A 21318-nucleotide genomic window follows, 5' to 3' on the forward strand; every position below is an offset into this window, starting at 1 on the left:
GACAAAAAAGGCCCTTGATACAGGACGTCTGTAGCAAGTGCTGCTTTACGACTTCCCTCACCCCAGCCAAGGATGCCATCTTCTCTTCTACACCTATGCTGTGTTTGGTTGTACACAATAGAAGGACTCAAAACTCATAGAAGTTTGGCTTTCTGGCTTATGAAAGGAGTCTGGAGGTAACTAGTTCAGACTGTTCTGCAGGAAGCCCCTAGGGACCTAAAGGCCTTCTCCCTCTCCATTGTGTCAGTTAAGGGAGTAACTCTCATCCTCAGGATCTATAATGGTTCCTGGAGCTCTGGACAGCATATTGGAGTTCTAGGCAGGAAGATGGAGGTAACAGAGCAGAAGGGTTTTCATTTGCTTTATAGCTCATTGCCCAAAATTCACACACATAGTCTCATCTAGCTGCAAGGGAGATTGGAAAACAGCTATTGCTCAGAGTGGTGATTACTTCCAGCTCAAAACTGAAGTTTTGGTACTAACGAAGGAGTGACTAGCGATGGGGTGGCCCGGTGAGCACTGACGCCAGCCCTCTCCTTCCCATAGACCCTTCTGAAAGTAGTGTACGTGGAGAATGACATCCAGCACCTGCAGGACACATCACACTTCCCCGACCGGGGCAGCGAGAACGGGACGCCTGTGGATGTGAAAGCTGGGGTGCGCGTCATGCAGGTCAGTCCTGACGGCCAGCACTTGGCTTCAGGCGACCGGAGTGGAAATCTGAGGCAAGTGTGCCCTGGCCATATCTAATGTGCATCTCCCAACTCTGGCTGGGGTTCTCGGGACAGCTGGGAGGAGCTCTGGTCTTGACACCTCCAGCTGACCACTGGGAATGAGGGACTGTAAGTTTTGCCCAGTCCCGTGGGCAGCCACCCCTGGGGACTTAGCTGGGAAGGGGCTTCCAGAAGGCTGAGGTCAGGGAAAGTGCCAGGTCCTTGGCAGCTAGATGTGTAGACGGCCCACACAGCAGCCAGGCAGACTCGCACCACTTTCACCAGCCACATGGTAGCAGTGCCAAAACATCAGTGACAGATACCAGCTGCAGGGCATCCTGGTGGCTGTTTACCACCCTTGTGAAACATGAGCCTGTCACAGGGACTAGGTTTAGATGACATGATAGCTGTGACCATCTGGGTGTTGGAGCTACTGGGGGATAATGGGGACATGTGCTCCATAAAGGAGTAGTCACCACATGGCACTGAGAGAACAGGCTTCAAGTTGTCTAAGAAGAGCAGAAAGTGTAGGGCTTTTTCTGTGAAATTATGTAATTTTTAAATTTTTTATTTTACTTTTTGCAATACTGGGGACTGCACCCAGGGCCTCGTGCTTCCTAGGCAAGCGCTCCACTGCTTGAGCTGTACCCCCAGGCCCTCTGAATTTATAAACACTGGCAACTGTTATGATACTGACCACTGCGTGAGGCACAATGAAGTGTGTCAGTGAGTTACTCACATTGACAGGCTCTGTATGAATGGCAAACAGTAACAAGAGCTAACACAGGCCCAGCATGGTGGTGGTCACTGTAATCCCAGCACTAGGAAGGCTGAGGCAGAAGGACTGAGAATTCCAGACCAGCCTAGGCTACATAGTGAGACCCCATCTTAATAAAAAAAAAAAGTTAACATGGGTGTAACATTCTTGATGGGTGCTATCCTGAGCACTGTGTATATAAACTTATTTAACCTCACCAAACCTCCTATGTAAGCACTATTTAGCTTTGTTTTTCAGATGGTTCACTGAGATCAGAGAAGCCAAGTGGCTGGGCTAAAATCACACAGTAGGCAGTGGAAGAGCCGGGATGGCCTGTTGATTGATTTTATTTTGAGAGAATGAAGAGGGTCCATTTTTGAGACCGTTTAAGAATGAGGGCTGGGGGCATGGCTCCTTAAAGTACTAGCGCACTTGCCACGCACATGCAAGCCCCTGAGTTGAAACCCCAGTACTGCCAAAAAAAAGAATTAGAGCTGTATCCTCGATGATGACCCCAGGCCCCCATTCCCCTCAGGGATCACCTCTGATGCGGCCCTGAAGAAATATCCATTCTCCCAAAGGACTGTCCTGGGATGTTTTGGCCTGGCGAGTGAAGTCTACTTGACTTGCTTTCCGCTGCTTTATGGTGGCAGCTTTCTACATGGGATGTGTTGGGCATCTAGACCCGTTGGCATGATAGGGGCTTCTAGTGTTGCCTGTCTGGCTGTTCTGACCTTTTCTAGTAGAGCACCTTGGGCAAATGGGCCCAAGAGATGGGGAGCCTGGGCAGAGTATAGCAGGCAGTGTGTGTTCCCCAGGATCCATGAGCTGCACTTCATGGACGAGCTGGTCAAGGTGGAGGCCCATGATGCTGAAGTGCTATGCCTGGAGTACTCCAAGCCCGAAACAGGTGAGCCTGGCATGTTGGGGGAGGTGGAGCCACAGAAATTGGGAATTGGTGTTTGGTGAGACTAGGGAACACAGCTAGGAATCCTGGGTTTAGTAAGGGCTGGATCTTGTTGCTGGACCCTGGGACCAAGGTGGCTGGAACTCTTCAAAGCAAGACACTTGCAGGCTGGGCCCAACTTGACTGCTTCATGGTGATCTCACACCCCAGCAATGCCCAGGCCAAGGAGGTGAGTGATCTACAAGAGAGAATGTCTGAATGAGCTCGGCTTCTACTGGGAAGACACACTGATTGTTAGGCATTATTTTGGAAAAGTTTGAAGGTGACAGAATAATTGTAAGACTATTATAAGGAACATTCATATACCCTTCACCCAGATTCAAGTTTTTTCTTTCTTATTTACTTTATTTTATTTATTTATTTATTTTTGGCAATACTGGGTTTGAATCAGGACCTGATGCTTGCTAAGCAGGTACTCTACCACTTAAGCCACTCTGCCTGCCCTTTTTTTGTTGGGTATTTTTGGGATAGGGTCTCACAAACTATTTGCCTGGGCTGGCTTCAAACAGCGATTCTCCTTATCTCTGCCTCCTGAGTAGCTAGGATTATAGACGTGAGCCACCGGCACTGGGCTTCAAGATTTTTCTTTTAAATCCAATCTGACCTGTGATTATGACTTCCCTCTGCTTTCCCTCTCCCTGTTGCTCTCTGTATATACATGTGTGTTACATATGCAGATATACAAAAAATAAAATGCTTTTTTCTTTTGCCAGATTATTTGACAGTAAGTTGCAGACATGATGCCCCTTTGCCCTAGAATACTTCTGGGAGCATTTCCAGGAAAAGAGGACACCATTTACATAAATACTGCATGCTAGGGGAGGTGGCTCAGTAGGAGAGCACTTGCCTAGCATGTATGATAGCCTGCATTCCCCCCAGCACTGTAAATAAAACAAAAAACAAACAAATGTAAAACATGTCTACAGCACACCTATCAAATCTTTGATGCGGGGCTGTCATCTCTCCCATGGTCCTTATTTAAATTTTGCCAGTTGTCCCATTATTGGCATATTGTTGTCATAGCATGGTCATTTTTCTAATCCAGGTTCACATTTTAATTGTCTTGGCTTATTTGTTGCCTGTTCTGGAACATTGCCACAGTCAAATTAAGACTGTGATTAAGTCTTAATTTTAAGTCAAAATTAAGTCTTTGAATTTGGCTTTCTGCAGAGTACAGGCCAGTCATTTGGTAGAATTTCTCTCAACTTGAGTTTTGCATTTTCACCATGATTTGATTCACATGCTACATCTTTGTCCAGACTCCAGCATAAGTGGAGTTATGTCCTGAGGTGTTAAATGATGGTTTTTTCCCACCATCTGTCATTTTTCCACATCCTACACCTCTGCCCACCATTTTTTCTCTAAATCTCCTTGATTCCTATGCCTTTCCTGAACTTTTCTTCAGCCTCAGGTTGTGTTCTTAGGCTTCATTCTCACCTGGTGACCAGACAGGCACTATCTGAGGGGTGGGTGGAGAAGGCCAAGCAGTCAGCAAGGCTGTGCTCTCTCAAGTGAGGAGTGTGGTTCAGGTGAGGTTGAGAGGATACCAGGGCTTCCCGTGCCATGCCATGCCATGCCATGGAATTGGACTCTCCAAAAAAGGGTACTGGGCTCTGCCAGAGCATCTACTATGGATGTGTGCACAGCACCCTGCATATGTTAAGATTTGTCTTCCCTGAACAAAGGGCTCAGGGGCTCTTGGGAAAAAATACCCAGAGCAAAGAACATGGTCTTTTCTGGGTTCAGGACAACTTGACTACAGCCCTTCTCCAAGGACTGGACAGCTCAGTCATGCTACCTTTCTGGGAGGCATACAGGCAGCCTTTGGGAACCCAGGTTCTTCTTCTCTCACAGGACTGACCTTGCTGGCCTCAGCCAGTCGGGACCGCCTGATCCACGTGCTGAATGTGGAGAAGAACTACAACCTGGAGCAGACCCTAGACGACCACTCCTCCTCCATCACGGCCATTAAGTTTGCTGGTGAGCCCCTTCCTTCCCACTTTGCACCTCATTATATGGCCTCTTTGCTTGTAAGAAACAGCAGGAACACCCTGTAGCTTAAACAGAAATAGGGATGCAAGCTCTGGATTAAGGCACAGCAGGACACAAAGACTGGAATTTTTTGTTTGTTTATGAAAATTAATGTTCATAGATTTTTTTACAAAGTAAATAGGGCTGGACACAAAGGCATGCTCCTGAAGTCCCAGCTACTTAGGACGCTGAGGATGGAGGATCATGGGAGCCTATGGTTTTGAGACCAGCCTGGCAACAGAGACCTCATCCCAAAAGTAAATGAAAATATCAGTCAAAGTGAATAGTATATTTTCTATTTTTGTCTTTTCAAAAAAGCAGGAATTCAGGTGACAAACTAATATCAAGAACAGATTACACTAAAGGAAAAATATATTCAGAAAAGTGTGAGCACGTGGTTAGAATAAATCAGTAAATCCAATGGCTTGACCAGCAGAGGTAATGACTGGCCAGCCGGATAGCCAGTAGTCAGTCCTTAAGGGGACCGTCTAAAGGGGATGGCCCTGCACTAGAGCCCCTGGCCAATCTGAGAAGGTGCACATCCTACACTTGGCTCCCTGGGGCCCTACTCTGACTGGCCTGGTTCACCCAGGGCAGTGTGAAAACATGGATCGGGAATGTAAACCCAGCCCTGGCCCATCAGAACCTGTCAGAAACTGCCTTTCTAAGGAAGGAGTCAGTCTTTTGTCTGTCATCTGTGAAATATATATTCAAAGAAACAAATATAGCATGTCCATTTCAAAGTTCACAGTCTGTAGATACAATAGGGACAGACGCACCCATTGCCAATTCTGTTCCAATGGCTTGAGATGCACATGTTGCTCAAAAGCAAAGCATTATTAGGAGTTTGCAGGCCTCTCTGGGTCTCTCCCAGGTCACACTCACTCCCCCACAGGGCTTACACCCTTCTGTGTGTGGTAATTCCTGCTTGACTAACTAATCCTTTTACGTCAGATCCACTCCCAAATGTCCTGTCATGAAGGAAGAATGCCTCTTGTACCAGGCCTTTGTTTTTATTTGTTCTGTCTTCTTGTCCTCATTACAGCTTTATTCTATAAAAATAGAATAATAAAAGTGAGATCACTTTCAGTGCTTACTACTAGCAAGCAGCCTTATACATAGCTCTACAAGGAAAGACTTAGGCCTTCTGTATAGACAGAAAGCTGAGGCTGAGAGGGAAGCCCAGGTTTGGAGCACAGTGTGCAACAACTTTGATTCTGGCACCAGAGAGTGCTTGTGTTCATTCCTGGTCCTGTCTTGGCTCTCCGGACACCTTGGGACAAGGACTTCCTCTGAACCCTTGTGTTCATGTGTGGGGTGACTGGTGAGCATTCAGGAAGGTTGGGCACGTGCATGGGGCCTAGTCCAAGGTTCGTGTAGATGTCCTAATAGTTCTTGATGGGATGAGCCTCCATGTCCCTGCTACAGTCTCACCTCCACTCTACCCCTCAAGTCACCCACCTAAATCCCACATTTAAGATGGTATCCCTTCTGTATCCCTGGCCTCTGTTTCCCTGATCTCTGCCTCCTGAGTAGCTAGGATTATAGGTGTGAGTCACCAGCCAGGGCTTTGTTTCCCTATGTGCCCTTTCTCTTCAGTGGCCTGCCTGACCAACAGCTCCACCTGGACCCCCTCACACACAGCCAATGTCTTACAGAGTCTCACCTCTTCCAGGGTTCTTTCTGAACCTGGCTGGTTGCCCTGCCCTAGTATGTTCCCTAGCTGGGGCTCCCAAGCTTCCCATGCAGTGTAACCCATCCCTGGCTGACCCACTGTCCCTTCTTTCCTGCAGGCAACAGAGACATCCAGATGATCAGCTGTGGGGCTGACAAGAGCATCTACTTCCGCAGTGCCCAGAGGGTAGGGTGGTATAGCTTCCTTGAGGGCTGGGGTCGGAAGCCTGCCAGGGGTATCCTCTGAAGGTCTTGCCACCCTGCCAGGCCTCGGATGGACTGCACTTTGTCCGCACCCACCACGTAGCAGAGAAAACCACTTTGTATGACATGGACATTGACATCACGCAGAAGTATGTGGCTGTGGCCTGTCAGGACCGCAATGTGAGGTGAGGGGCTGCTCTGTACTCTTTGTTGACCTGGCCCTGGCTGGTTATAGACAGGCCTGTCTGGGATCTCAGTGGATCTGTCTTCTCCTTAGCTATCTGCTTTCCTTACTGTTCCTGTGGTCCCTGAGAATCTATAGAGGTATGAAAGACAAAGTGGGTGCTTCTTACAAGCCAGGCTCTTCTGGTCTTAGCCACCAAGTTTGCAGAGGGCTTCCTTTGGCTCTCCCGGGAGCCTACTTGGGGTGCCTGAGAGGTTACAAACTCACTCAGTCACCCACCTTTCCTGAGCCCTATCTGGGACAGACAGTGCTGGGGTTACCATATTGGCCAGGGCAACCCAGGCCCTCCTTCACAGAGCTCACACTCCAGTAGAAGGGACACTGCCATATCACCAGACAATTACAGCACAGAGTGGTCAGGGCTAGGATGAGTATAACTTTGGCGGTTGTGGAGGCCCTGGGGAGACACTTGAGCCTATCCAGGGTCATGCAGGACTTCCTAGAGAAAGGGACATCAGAGCTGAGCCTGGGAAGGGTGTGTTCTCACCTCCTTAGGGGCTTCTTCCAGCTGGGGCCAGGCACTGAGCTTGCTGTATGGAGGGGACAGACACTAAGTAAGTAGATACCCCAATATGTAACTTCCGTATGGTCAACTTGAGATGGGGATTCAGTCCAGGCATCAAATGGAGACAAGAGGTAGTAGGGGGCTTCTAGGGAGAGGAGGCAACAAGAGCCAAAAGAAACAGCTGGGTGGGAAGAGCCCTCCTTATCCCCCTATATTGTGCTCCTACCTTTCCAGGGTCTACAATACAGTGAATGGAAAGCAGAAGAAATGCTACAAGGGATCCCAGGGTGATGAAGGGTCCCTGCTGAAGGTGGGTAAGACCTCCACACACACAACCCAACACAGGGCCTGTCCACTGCCCTGACCCGCCATCTGATCCCTGTGTCCCCCTGGTGCTTAATCAAAGGATTACTTGCTGGGCAGCACCCACTCAGGCCTGGTTAGCCAAGGGTGCTGGGCAGCAGGGAAGAGGGTGGCCTTTTACTGAGCCTGTCCCAAGCAGGGTCACTAGAGTGACTTTCAGTTTGAGTGGCAGCTTGGTGGGGTGGGAAGAACAGAGAAGCCTAGACTCTTCCCCTGGCATCCCTCCACGAGACACAGGGAAAGGTAAGCACTTCTCAGAGTGCTCTCTAGTCTGAGAGTTGTTCTGAGGTCAGACCCCCCACTCTGCTTCAGGCTGACTATGTGACCTTGGGAAGGTACCATCTCTTGACCCTGTTTTGTAATCTGTAAAATACAAATAAAAACAGCTTCTCTCTCAGGGTGGTTCTGTAAAGGGATTGAGTCCACACATATGTGATGTTTAGTCCAGAGCCTGACCACTGTGGTATCTGTTAATTTCTTCACCTGTAAAATGGAAGCAAGAGTTCTTGCTCTGCCAAGGTGTATATAGGGAGAGGACCCCAGGACAATTCCTAGCACCAAGTGCCCAGCATAAAAGGAGCCTCAGTCAGCAGGGGTTCGGATGTTTGACTCAAGCTTTAAAGTAGGGTAAAGCAGGCAGCCTAAGTGACGTGTGGGTACTCTTCCTGGCAGGTCCATGTGGATCCCTCAGGCACCTTCTTAGCCACAAGCTGCTCTGACAAAAGCATCTCTGTGATCGACTTTTATTCAGGAGAATGTGTTGCCAAGATGTTTGGCCACTCAGGTGGGTGTTCCTCACTGCCCAGCCTACAGCCAGGACCTACAGCCTCTGACTCAGAGGCAAGGGCGGCTTCTCTGCTTTGCTTGCAGAAATCATTACCGGGATGAAGTTCACCTATGACTGTCGTCACTTGATCACAGTATCTGGAGACAGGTAGGACAGGGCAAGAACTGCTCCAGCTGGGCTTCCCTCTAGGCGTGGGTCTCAGACAACAGCACATTGTGCTCGCAAACTTTGGAGCTCTCCAGCTCACGCCCACCTTGTACAAGTATGTACCTTGGGGTCACTCCTAACACTGAGTTCCATCATAGATCTGTCACTGACTTTCTTATGCCCTTGAGCTGGTTATTTCCCCTCTCTAAGCCTTTGCTCCTCTGCAAAAGAGAAATGCACCATCCACCTTGAAAACTGTGTGATGAAAATCGAAAGGGATGATGCATGTAAATTCCGTAGCACGTGGTGGGTGGCTGAGGAAGTCCCTTCCAGCTTTTCCTTTGATTTCTTACATACTTTCCCTGAAGCCCTTTTCCTCAGGTCTTGAGGCCCCCAGAGCAGGCCCTGGTTGCCAGGATGCCCTAGACTCAGGATGGCCTGAGTCAGGGCATAGATCTGACAAAATTGAAGCCCTGTGCTCACCTGTGGGAGGAGGACTTGGCCGTGGTGACACAGGTAGCTGCAGGCTCAGACATGGTAGTAACTCCCATGTTCGCTCTCCTCCCCTTCTGCATCTCTGGCCTCTGCAGCTGCGTGTTCATCTGGCACCTGGGCCCAGAGATCACCACCTGCATGAAGCAGCACTTGTTGGAGATCGACCACCAGGAGCAGCAGCGGCAGCAGCAGCCCAAGGACAGGAATTGGAGTGGCCATCCCAGGTCCTATCAGCACTTAGTACACTTATAACCTGGTTGGGGAGACAGACTTTGAAAACACAGTTCCAGTGACGACCTGAGAGGTTTTAAAGTGCAGAAGCAGTGTGCCTGGCGAGCCTCTGGGCATGGGAATGGGAAGCTTCAGGGGTGTGGGAGACCAGTGGGAACCTGACCCAGTCTAGGGAGGGGTGGGTTTGGCCAGGAAGGGGTACTGGAAGGGAGGGTGCACTGGAGCTGCGTGTTTTCTTATTCTCTAAAAGAAAGCTATTCCTTTACTTCTCTCTTTGAGTCCTCTATGCCACACCAGGGCATTGGTGGCTTACGCCTGTAATCCTAGCCACTCAGAAGGCAGAGATCAAGAGGATCAAGGTTTAAACCCAGCCCAGGCAAATAGTTCTCAAGACCCTATCACGAAAAAACCCCCCAAAAAAACCAAATAATAATAAAGAGGGCTGGTAGAGTGGCTCAAGGTGTAGGCCCTGAATTCAAGCCCCAGTACCAAAAAAAAAAAAACCTATGCCACAAATCAGCTTTATTTGGAGCAAACCCAGATTCTAGGGATTTTTTGTTTTTGTTTTTGGCAGTACTGGGGTTTGAACTAGGGCCTTGCACTTGCTAGGCCTAAACTCTACCACTTAAGCCCTTTATTTTTTGAATAGGGTCTTGGCGTTTTTTGCTTGGGCCAGCCTTTGACTGTGACTTCTATTCTCCCAGTCTCTACTTCCTGAGTAGCTGGGATTATAGCTGTGAGTTGCCATGCCTAGCTGGACTCTAACTTTTTATTTGAGGCATTGGTTTGAGGGGTGCTTATTTTGAGTAGAAGAATTTTGGGGTTTCCTCTGCTACTTCTGAATTTGTCCCTGTCTATGCCTCTTCCCCTGAGGCTTTTCTGCTGCCTCCATGTAAGCTCTCAGGTGCCTGGGGGACCAGGCCCTGACAAGAGCCTCTGGTCCTGAGGTGGCATTGGAGTGTCACAGACATGGGCACCAAGGGGATGGCCACAGCTCCCTTTGGCATTTGGTTTTGAGGCTCACATCTTACCATGAGCAGGGTCCTGGCTCCTGGGCCACCTTGCTGAGCATAGTTTAGTCTCCCACAATCCCAAGGAGCCAAAGCCACTTTGCACCCATCTGAAGGGAAGTTGGTGGCCCAGGACTGCAGCTTCACTGTCTGCTTTGCCCCCATCTCATCTCTGTGCCCTTGCCTTTTTTTTTTTTTTTTTCAGTACTGGGGTTTGAACTCAGGACCTAGAGCCACTCCTCTAGCCCTTTTTTGTGATGGGTTTTTTCAAGATAGAGTCTGGCCAGCTATTTGCCCAGGCTGGCTTCAAACAACGATCCTCCTGATCTCTGCCTCCTGAGTAGCTAGGATTATAGACATGAGCCACCAGCGCCTGGCTGTGCCCTTGCATATTTCATTTGTTGGAGTGACAGGTTTCTAGGGATGAGGGTGTGTCAAGCAAGAGGCCTTCCACACCATCTTGACAGAGACCAAGAATATATGTTCCTGTTGAGCTTGGCACAAGGCCTGGCTCTAGGCAAGTCCCCCTACCACACCCCGTTTACTTGTATTTCTTTCCTTCTGTCCTCCATCCTGGCTTCAGGCAGGAGACCTATGCATCCGTGCCCAGTGAGATTTGCTCCCTAAGTCCTGGAGAGCAGACAGAAGATGAGATGGAGGAGGAGGGTGAACCAGAAGAGCTGCTGAAGACCCCATCCAAGGAGAGCTTTGATTCAGGTCAGGAAGGAGCCCAGCTGAGGCCCCTATCTGATTATCACAGCCAGGTCTTGCCCACTACCTTGTTCTCAGGGCCTGACACACATTAAAATGTAATAACCTGGGTCTGGCACAGATTGCAGCTCAATAACCATATCAGTGTAATAACAACCAGACTAGTTGGCTTAAGCTGGACAGAGAATTTTTTGGTTGGTATAACTGAAAATTCCAGAGGATTGGCTTCAGGCAAGGCTGGATCCAGGTAGTCAGGTGATGTTAAAAGGAAGGTCTTTTTGCTCCATCTTTTGCCACTGCTTTTTTTCATGTTGGCTTTGCTCTCAGGAAGATTCTCCCTTTGCTGGGCAAAAGATTCCCCAGGTTTACAAATCAAGCTACAGGTTTATAAAACCGAGGAGATGTGAGCCCTCTTTCCTAATAGCTCAAGCAAAGTTCTAGACATGAATCATGGCCCATTTCTGAGCCAGTCACTGTGATCGGCTAGTACTAAGTCATGTGCTTTCTCCTGAGGGCAGTTAGTCAGCTCCATTCAAAACACCTAACCAAAAGTGGGGGCCTAACAACAGGGGGTTATTAACAGAAGGGTGTTTTTCCAAGAAGACAGAAAAGATTCTATTGTTCAGGCAAATAGAATGGTGCAACAACTTTATGAAATGCCAGTCTCTGTAAATGTTGGCTTTTCTGCATCAGTCCTCATCAGAGACATGATTGAAGTGGTCAGGAATATTGAAAATCTCCTTTAGAAGGGAAGCTGTTTCCCAGAAGTCCCTGGCAGGTTTCCCTTAGATCCCCTTGGCCAGGATGCTCTCAGCTACAAGACAAGCTGGGAACAGTGACAGCACTGGGTGCTTTTAGGGTGTGGTCTCTTCCAACAGGCAACAGCAGGGGCTTGCTGATAGGCAACAGCAAGGTGAGAATTCAACCTGGGGAAAATGAAACGTTAAGAGTAAGCTGATTTTCCTTGTCCCCTGCCCCTCCTCCCAATCCGACATCCTCTCTGGGTTGACCACTTTTACTAGGTTGGTCTGAATCTTTGCAGGCCTTTTGCTGAATCCACAGGAAGCACACCCTGTTGTGTCTCTAAATGGTGTTTTACTGAGGATGGTGTTCTGTATCTTTTTCCTCTCAAAAGGATCTCATCCGTCTCATCCACCAACAGATGCCCCACCCTCTGCTCCTCACCTTTGACCAGCACCCCAGCAGAGTTATTCCCCTCTAGGAGGGCATTTAGTTTTTCCTAATTTTATACCATGTTGTGATGGAGTTTGTGCCCATTGCTCCTGGGCCTCCTGCTTTGCGTCAGGTGCTTAGTGTTTTTCCTGGACAGAGACTAAGTGGCTCATTGGATCCTGGAGTTCGTACTATTTTTATTTATTTTATTTATTTGTTTAATTTTTGCAGTACTGGGGTTTGAACTCAGGGCCTTGTGCCTGCTAGGCAGGCACTATATACCACTTGACCCACTCCACCAACCCTTTTTTGTGTTGGGTGTTTTTGAGATAAGGTATCATAAGCTATCCTCCCCACCCCCCACTCTCCAGGGCTTTGGACCTCGATCCTACTGATCTCTGCCTCCTGAGTTGCTAAGATTACAGGCATGAGCCACCAATGCCCAGGCTATTTATTTATTTGGTTATTTTAAAAAGAGAATCCCAAGAGGTCTCCAAATTCAATTGCTGGCCCATTCAGCATTGTGTTCAACCCCCACAGCCCTACTTTTTTGGTGGTGCTGGGAACGGAACTGGAGCTTTACACATACTGGGCAAGTGCTCTACCACTGAGCCACACTCCCACCTCTCCCCACACTTTTGTTTTTGTTTTGATGTTTTAGTTTTTTGGAATTTGTTTGTTATTTCTTTTTGGTGGTACTGGGGTTTGAACTCAGGGCCTCGAATTTGCTAGGCAGGAACTCTACCACTTGAGCCACTCTGCAGCTCCAGATGTTTAGGTTTTTTGAGATGGGGGTCTCACTATATAGCCTAGGCTAACCTAGAACTTGTGATCCTCCTGCCTCAGCCTCCCGATGCTGCCACACCTGATCTCCCTCACTCTGGTTTTTCTTTTTTCTTTTCCCAATATTTTAATCTTGGTGAGTATTATGAATAAAAGATTGTGTCCTGTTGCTTAAATCTGCATTTCTCTGACAATTAGTGAAGTTGAATATCTTCTGATACATGGATTCCTGCTTCCTGTGTTGCCTCCTTGGAAAATGCCCATTTGTCTCTGGGTTTTTGTCCTTTTCATGGATCCCATATGTCTCTGTAGATCCTCGGTGCCTACTGACCAACGGCAAGCTGCCATTATGGGCAAAGCGGCTGGTGAGTCTTCCGGGACAGTGGGATGCCTAGGGACTGAAAAAGGAGGGGCCCTCCCCATGGTCTACTTTCTTTAGGGAGCCCTCTTCCCTGGAGAACCCTCACATCTTTCCAGTCTCAGCTCAGGCAGCCCTTGGTTCATAAAACCCGTAAGCCCTGTGCCAGGAGCAGTTCTGACTGTTGGAGATTTAGCAGTGAGCAAGGCAAAGTCTTGTCCTCCACAGGCTTACTTGCCAGTGTGGGAGAAGGACAGTAGCCCTTATTGTGAAAGTAATTGAGTGAATCATGTAGTATGTTGGGAGCTGAAACATCCTATAGAGCGTCCTACATTGAAAAGGAAAATGAGGAGTCTGGGGGATGATAATTTAGGGTAAGGAGAAAAGACCTCAGTGGTTAGATGATTAGAGCAGAATCAAAGTAATTGAGATGTGCAGATACTGGGGGAGAATGTTCCAGGCAGAACAGTCTGCTGGTGCCAAGGCCATGAGGCAAGATTGTGCTTAATGGAAGAACAGGCAGGTTGAGGTGACTGGGTGGGGTAAAGAGAGGCAACGAAGGGTAGAACAGGCTCAGGGAGTTAACAGGCCAGGGCATTGGGGCATTAGGCTCAGGCAAAGTCCCTCGACACTCCTTCCTGCCCTCTGCTTTTCCCCACGGCACTGAGGGAGGTATTGACAATCCTTTCAGTTGTACATAGGAAACAAACTGGGCTGAGCAGGGGGGAGGCTGCTTAGTAAGAAATCAAGGAAGGAAATGCTGGGGACTGGAGCAGGAAGAAGAAATGGCTGGATTCTAGATGAATTTAGAGGCGGAGCCAGTCAGTTGAATGTGAGGGAAAGTAAAGGACCAAGAGTATAAGATGGAAGGGATGATGATTGACTTGAGTGAGAGACAGGCTAAGTGTTGGGAGGTTAGAAGCCGGTAGCAGAATCCTAATGTGGGTCACACCTCAGGTTGGGGCCTAAATATCAGCTCCTGGCTGTGTTCACACAGGCCCCAGGTTTCTCTTCACCAGCACATGACACAGTATGACATTCAGCAAATATTCCTGGCACACTCACTCTGTTTAAGCCTTTTACATGTAAGCTCTCATTTAATCCTCATTGAGGTAGGAGCTTTTCTTATCTCCATGTCACAGGCAGGGAAACTGAGGTCCCAGGAGGTTAAGTGACTTGTCGGGGCCCACACAGCTAGGTATTAAAAGATGTAAGACTGACCCTAGACAGGCCAGCTCCAGAGCCTGTGTTCTCAAACAGCTATGCTCTGCTGTCTTTCCAAATGACACTTTTGGTAGGAGGCAGTGGTAGGTAGGACCATGGTGGGGCTGTGGAGAATTATCCATATTCTGGAGTATTTGGATGGCAGAGCTAACAAAATTTCCAGAAGAAACATGGTGGAGCATAAGGGACAGACTAAGGATGATCCCACAGTTTGGGGAACTGAGCAACTGCAGAGAGTAAACTGAGTCCGGAGGCTTCAGGAGGGAGGGTTTGAGAGAGTCGGGAATGGCGTCTTCAGCATGCTAACTTTGGAGTACATGCTGAACACCTGCCAGAGATGTAACGCAGCCACGTTAAGAGAGAGGCTTGGGCTGAAGCTGTACTGCTGGAAGCTGTTTTTTGGAAGGTCTTTAAAGCCGAGTCTGTATGAGGTTCAAGCAGTGTCCATGGTTGGAGGTGGTAAGCACTTAGGGGCTGCCTGACCATCTTCTGTCCTTCAAGCTAGGGGATGATGATGTGACAGATGGTTCAACCTTCCACACCAAGCGCAGCTACCAGCCACACGGCCGCTGGGCAGAGCGGGCTGACCAGGAGCCCCTTAAGACCATCCTGGATGCCCGGGCCCTGAATTGCTACTTTACACCCATGAAGCCTGAACGCCTGGAGGATTCCATTTTAGACACAATGGAGCCACAGAACCTGGCGGGCCTGCTGAGTGAGGTATGTCCTGCCCACACAGCCCCTGCATTGTGACTGCCTGCCCAAGACTTCAGACCTTGCCACTCTCACATTGAAAACAGAGCTGGCCGTCTCACTCCTGGCTGCAGGGATGACGGGGTGACGGAGGGCAGGCTATGAGCTCTGGCCTAGGGCACAGGGGTGCCTGTGGCAGAAGAGGCAGCCTTTGGGAGTGGGTCATTTGAGACTTAAGAGCTCGAGGCCCGGAGCAGAGCGGGGGCATTTGAACAAACAGCTGTGTGTCCTGCCTGTCTGGGCCTCAATGTTCCAAAAAATGGCATTAACGATCTCTGCCTCAGAGGACTTTTCTAGGAATACAGCCGGTTAAGAAAAGGGCCTGGGCTGTTACAGGGCCCGAGGAACTTTAGCTCCTACTCTGTTATCTTCCTAAACAAAATTCTCTTGTATTCTAATATATCATTTTCTTCTCTTACACAATAACGTGTACAGTAATGTGCACAGATCTCACTATACAGCTTGGTGAACTCCCTGTGCGATTCATATGTACTCACACACAAGTTAAAATACACAGCATTTTCTTCCTCCTGGAAGACTACTTGTGCCCCCATCTGAGGGAACCAGTGTTCTCACCTCTCCCCGTAGACTGGTTTGCCATTCTTGAACAGCATGTAGAGAGACTCTGGCAGGGTGGGGCTTCTTACCGGTTTTGGAGCCATACCCATTCCTTAACCTATAAAGAGAACCACCATGCAGAGCCCAGGCCAAACAGCAGACCCTGCTCAGTATCCAGCATCAGGGCTGCTGTATCATTCCTGCTCTGCCACTGCTGGTATAACAGCTAGCGGTCTGTGAGGGCCTGGGGGCCACGCTTCCTCATGGTGGCTCTGCTCTTCACCCCTAGTCAGAGAGTCCCCAGGAGAATGGCTGCGGGCACCTCTCCTTCCTGCCCCTGCAGAGGGAGTCGTCTGAGACCAGTGAGGAGCTCATCTACTCTCTGGAGGCAGAAGTGACAGTCACAGGAACAGACAGGTGGGTACCCTTTGCCAAAAGGGGAGCCGTAGTTGGAGAGAAGCAGCTCTTTTCTTCTGATAGGCTCAGATTGGAAGAACTGCTCTCTGCTCTTCTAGTGGCCTGTGCAAGTGGGGACATACCAACGGGCAGGAGCCCAGCCAGCAGCCTCAGCTGCAGCCTCAGTTTCCTTGGTCCCAGGTGGGGTGTGGGAGTCTATGGGAAGGAAACATTTGGAAGAGGAAGCAGAGGCTGAAGCAATGCCCCAGTGAAGCACAGTGCAGGCCCTTGGGGTTCTGATTTGTGGGGGTTCATTACTGGCCAGAATAACCCCATCTCTGTTGACATTGCAGCGAATACTGTGAAAAGGAGGCTGAGGCAGGGCCTGGGGAACATCAGGGTGAATCCTACCTCAGGGTCTCCTCCATCAACTCGAAAGCCCAGAGCCCACCTGAGGGTAAGTGGGGGCAGTCAAGCACCCTGTGGATAGCCTCTTTCTGGGCATGATAATGACTTTGAGTCCAACAACACACCAGCTGAGAGCCCAGCTCTGCCATCTTCTTGATGTAGAACTTGCTAGCTCATAAAAGTGGGGCAAGGGTGCAATTATCACCCCCATCCTCCAGATGGGGCAAAAGAAGCCCACAGCAGCTGAGTCACGTGCCCTGGCCCACCCAGCAAGGGCCCCGGCAGTGGGCTCCTGACCTTGGCTCTGGTCCTTTCAGACTCAGGGGAGTCAGAGGCTGATTTGGAGTGCAGCTTTGCCACCATCCATTTCCCTGCTCCACAGCCTGACCCAGATCCTCGGCTTTCCGTGACAATACCCCAGGAGCCAGGTAAACCAGACAAAGGAAGGGCAGTGCTTGGGCCTGGCTAAGGGAAGCCACAATAGATAATAACCGCTGGCCCCCATCAGCCCTGAGACTCAGTTTCCTCACCTGAAAAACTGGCCATTCCTTCTCTGCCTGGTGGCAACAGGGTGTATGATGGGCGAGTCCAACTTTCTCCATTGTCAAGTAGCGTCTGCCATGACTCATGGTGTTGACAGCTTCTCTCTCCCCGCCCTCTCTCCTCCCATTGCCTCTCTCCAGGATGCCCAACTATAGCAGAAGAGACATCCCGGCCTGAGGGGCCAGGCTTGGCCAACAGCTCCCTACCCCAGACCCCTGAGCAGGAGAAGTTTCTCCGCCACCACTTTGAGACGCTTACTGACACAACCCCTGAAGGTAGGACCCAGCCCTGCGTTGGACCTGCCTGGGCTACCCATCTAATGTGGGGCACATCCCTGGAGTGGGGCTTTCCCTGGAGCCAGGTGAGCCCACTCTTATCCTAAGGACTAAGCTACATGGCTCTTCCCCTCCCTACCTCTTTCACTCCTGAGACATGTATGCAGGTGTGTCTGCTGATGGGGTCCTAGAGATCCACCCACTGCTCTGTGGGTCTGCCTGTGTTTAGGGCTGGTTGGCTGGGGGAGAGGGGAATTCTGAGGCCCTCATTGGCATTGCCCCCTAGAGCTCTTCCAAGGATCCCTGGAGGACATGAAGTTCTCGGAGGCCGAGGACTACTTCAATCCCCGGCTAAGCATCTCCACCCAATTTCTCTCGCGCCTCCAGAAGACACCCAGGTAGAAGCTGGTCTTTCTCACTCCCACTTCTATCCCTGCAACTCCTGCAAAGCCGTGTCCCTGCGGCACCTTAGGGCTGCAGGAATGCCCTTTCTCACCTGGCTTCCACCTCCAGGTTCACCCGCACCTTCCCTCCTCGGCTGCCCCTGCACCTTGTGAGGTCTCCAGAGGTCAAGCCCACTGGCCGAGCAGAGCCCCTGAGAGCAGGTACTGGCTACATCTCCCCAGACGGGACCAACGTGAGTACTGGGGTCCCCGCCCCCAGGGCGCAGGGCTGAGAGCCAAGAGGTCTTGTCCTCACTTCAACTGTGCTTGCAGGTGCTTTCTGGGGGTAAGGCTGAGGAGCCCCTCAACACCCTGGAGGCCTGGTGCCAACTGAGTGAGTGCCTCCCCAGTCCCAGATAAATAGCCCTGGGTGCCCAGCAGAACCTCCCTGTGGAATCCTCCCTGGGTGCAGCCCTGTCTGTCAGCTCTGTGATGGGGGTGAGAGTTAGCCATCTACTTCCTTTACAGCCCCGTGTCCCTTCCTCCTCAGTGCCACCCACAAACAGGAAGCCTTCGACACCCACATCTGTATCTACCCCTGGCTCACATCTGGGCCTGGCTCAGAGTGTCTGTGTCCCCTCTACCTGTTCCTACATGGAGACCACTGCCAGCTCCCGTGCCAAGATCTCCCTCGGGGACAGTAAGGACCCTGTCATGGCTGAGCTGACTAGGCCCCTCCATAGGCCTTCATCCATGGGGGAGCTGGCCTCTCTGAACCAGGAGCTCACCACCAAGGCCACTTCCAGTTCTGGAAATGAGGGGCAAGAGTCTGTCTTGCCCTCCTGGGGCAACCATGAGGCTCGAGCCAACCTGAGACTGACCTTGTCAAGCATCTGTGATAGGCTCCTGTCCCCATCCCCACTGGAGCCAACCACCACATGTGTGTGGCCAGAAGAGCCCGGGGATACCCGGCCTGGTGCATCCGTCACAGCAGCCAGCTTGTTAGCCCCTAGCCCTGTGGATGTGAGCACGCTGAGGCTCCACAGTTCTGCTTTTCTCCCAAAGCTCCCCACCCCTGAGCCCCTCACCCCTCCTGCCCACCCCAACAGCCCCCAGCTTCCAGAGGCCAGGCTGGGGGTCCCTGATAGCACTGCCTCCCTCCTGGAGCCCAGCCCTGGTAAGTACCATTCTTGGAAGAAGGGACTGACCCCTAAGTTCATTTAGGCACTTGACCTGGCCACAGGGACTGTTACTCATTCATTCACTTAAATATTAAATGAGGACTTCTTACGTGTTGGGCTTTTTTCTAGGTCCCTGACACTTGGGACATGGTAGTAAACATGAGGGCAGAGAATTGACATCTTAACTGGGGGAGATGGCCAGACAAAATCTTTTAAGGAAAGTGTCCTATCTACCACAAAGCGATGTGGGCTAAGGGGAGAAAAAAGAAGAGAGTTGGGCAGTGGAAAAGGGGCCCCTGGTTGCTGTTGTAAATGGGATAGTGAGAAAAGGCTTCAGAGAGAGGATTACATCTGGCAGAGACCTAGGGGGGTTGGGTAAACATTCCAGACAGAGACGATTGAGATCAGCCCAGTCTCTGGCTTCTCTCTGAGCAATTAGAAAGCCCAAGTATCTGCTTACTCCCTCCTTTCTACTCCAGGTGCCCCCAGTTCCATCCTGGGCAGCTCTGGACACTGGGGAGAACCTGGGCTGCCAGATGAAGTCCTGCTCCCCACACCCCTGGAGCTGCGCAATGTGAGAAGTGTCTTGAACAGGCTGCAGACTACTTTCCGAGAAGCCCTTGACGTTTACCACATGGTAAGCTCGTAAGGCCTAAGGCTGGGAAGGGCTGAGGCACTCCTGGATCTGCGGCCACTGACAAGGTTACTATTCCTTACAGTTGCGCTCCAGCAGCCAGCTGGGCACAGAGCAGCAGCAGGCACAGACTGAGCTGGCCTCCGCCTTCCTTTGGATCCACAGCCAGCTGGAAGCCAGTGACTGGCTGGTTGGGACTGACATAGCCCCAGCTCAGCCCCTCCCCAGCCCAGATCCCCCATCCCCGCCCACACTGTGCCCCCTGGCCAGCCCAGACTTGCAGGCCCTGCTAGAACACTACTCGGAGCTGCTGGTGCAGGCTGTGCGGAGGAAGGCGAGGGGGGATTGAGGGCTAAAGGCTCTGGAGAAACAGGTATTTTAAGCAAATAAACTGGCAGCATGGAGCAGTAGTCCTGGTACCTATCCGGCCTGTCCACATAGCTGATGCAGGGAGGCAGCGGACACAGTGATGCAAACATGGTGGACAAGCCTGGGATTCATGTTTGCTTTAGTGCCAGGCCCTATTAAGGGGTTCTGCAAACAGGGAACACTAGCAATGAATTGGGGCCAGCCTCCTGCATTGCCTGTCGCCAGCCCAGTACTGATGCCTCTCATAGAGCTGTCATGGTCACCACAACCTGATCTTGTCCACAACACATGCATTGCCGTATCACTGGCTCATGACCCCTGGGCCAGGCCAAAACTAGATCCTGAAAGGTCCAGGCTGCTGTTGTCCCTTCTGCAAAAGGAGAAACTGAGGGGAGACGAGCTCATCCGTTGGACATTTCCCGTAGTAGGCTCAAGCCACCCAGTAGCTGGGAACTGCGATTTCTTCCCCAGCAGGGGGATGGGGTCCAGCTTCAACATCCCATGATCCGCTGTCTCTAATACCAGCTCCCCCCAGACAGCAGGCATCTGGCCACATGGTATGTCTGCTGAAAAGGTCACTCTCAGCCACACACGCCCTTATTGTCCCAAGTCCTACAGAAAGGAATCCAGCAAGGGCAGGGCCCTCTCCAAAAGCATGGTGCCATCACATAACCTGCTGTGGCCTGTGAACTCTTCCATGACGTTTGGTTGGCTTACCAGAAATAGGCTCAGAAAGATCCAATTTCCTGCTCAGGGTCCCTGCGCTGAGATTTGAACCTAGGTTTCCCTGTTAGCAGAGCTGTACCCTTCAATACGAGGACACGGCCTTCTGCCATAATGTGACACACATCAGGCCCAATCATGCAGTTGTTGGGAAATTCCTGCCAGTTCCCAGTGGGGAAAGAGGAACAAATCAGGTGTTTGGCTCCCCTCATGGAACTCACCTCCTAGACTGGGAATTAAAACCATAACCGTAGTTGTAGACGGGCTGGGGGATTTACTGTGTTGGTTGAAGAGCTAGGAAATGCCTTTCCTAGGTGACACTTGAGCTAATGCTTGACTGGACATTTAGGGAACATATAGAGACAACAGAACAAAGGCCCTGTGGGAGGATCAGACATGGGATACGTGAAGAATTGCAAAGCCAGGAAGGCTGGAATGGAGTGAGTGAGGAAGAGGATAGTGAGGAATAGTGGGCTGCCATGGGGCAGGGTCTTATTGCTTCCCACAACTTCCTCCACCTGCCTCAGGGAGCCCAGGTGGCCCAGAGCTTGTAGACAGGCTTGACTCTGCCCAGAGGCTCCTTCCAGGCCCACACAGGGCCTCGCAGGACTGGTGACCCACCTCCCTCATTTGCCCACTGTTAGTAGAAACTCCTGAGGTTTGGTGTCCAGCCTACCTGGACACAAGAGACCACTTGGACTTCTCTCTATGGAGTTAC

The 21318-nt window shown here is 50.7% G+C and overlaps 1 protein-coding gene and 1 long non-coding RNA gene across 3 annotated transcripts in view; one reads left to right on the top strand and one right to left on the bottom strand.

The window, feature by feature from the left end:
* Window positions 1-20097, top strand: part of Wdr62 (WD repeat domain 62) — a 40268-nt gene extending 20171 nt beyond the window's left edge. The window contains exons 11-32 of one of the 2 annotated variants that reach the window (XM_074057028.1): window positions 547-725; window positions 2289-2380; window positions 4292-4417; window positions 6262-6329; window positions 6410-6531; window positions 7330-7405; window positions 8131-8242; window positions 8329-8392; window positions 8983-9111; window positions 10712-10845; window positions 13108-13160; window positions 14879-15097; window positions 15978-16105; window positions 16438-16541; window positions 16810-16920; window positions 17176-17310; window positions 17597-17708; window positions 17824-17947; window positions 18027-18087; window positions 18244-18870; window positions 19354-19511; window positions 19594-20097. In XM_074057028.1, the coding sequence (XP_073913129.1) occupies window positions 547-725; window positions 2289-2380; window positions 4292-4417; window positions 6262-6329; window positions 6410-6531; window positions 7330-7405; window positions 8131-8242; window positions 8329-8392; window positions 8983-9111; window positions 10712-10845; window positions 13108-13160; window positions 14879-15097; window positions 15978-16105; window positions 16438-16541; window positions 16810-16920; window positions 17176-17310; window positions 17597-17708; window positions 17824-17947; window positions 18027-18087; window positions 18244-18870; window positions 19354-19511; window positions 19594-19857 (3198 nt within the window). In that variant the 3' untranslated portion in view covers window positions 19858-20097. Of the gene's footprint in view, window positions 1-546; window positions 726-2288; window positions 2381-4291; window positions 4418-6261; window positions 6330-6409; window positions 6532-7329; window positions 7406-8130; window positions 8243-8328; window positions 8393-8982; window positions 9112-10711; window positions 10846-13107; window positions 13161-14878; window positions 15098-15977; window positions 16106-16437; window positions 16542-16809; window positions 16921-17175; window positions 17311-17596; window positions 17709-17823; window positions 17948-18026; window positions 18088-18243; window positions 18871-19353; window positions 19512-19593 lie in introns of those variants that run through there. The other variant, XM_074057029.1, reaches the window with a different exon arrangement.
* On the bottom strand, window positions 10598-17176 carry LOC141417832 (uncharacterized). The gene is made up of 3 exons (XR_012442442.1): window positions 17023-17176; window positions 15707-15806; window positions 10598-11765 (listed from the first exon to the last, which is right to left on the bottom strand). It is a non-coding gene; the product is annotated as an uncharacterized lncRNA (long non-coding RNA).
* Window positions 20098-21318: the final 1221 nt, after the last annotated feature.

Source organism: Castor canadensis, chromosome 16 (genome assembly GCF_047511655.1).
Source record: "Castor canadensis chromosome 16, mCasCan1.hap1v2, whole genome shotgun sequence".
Taxonomy (NCBI): domain Eukaryota; kingdom Metazoa; phylum Chordata; class Mammalia; order Rodentia; family Castoridae; genus Castor; species Castor canadensis.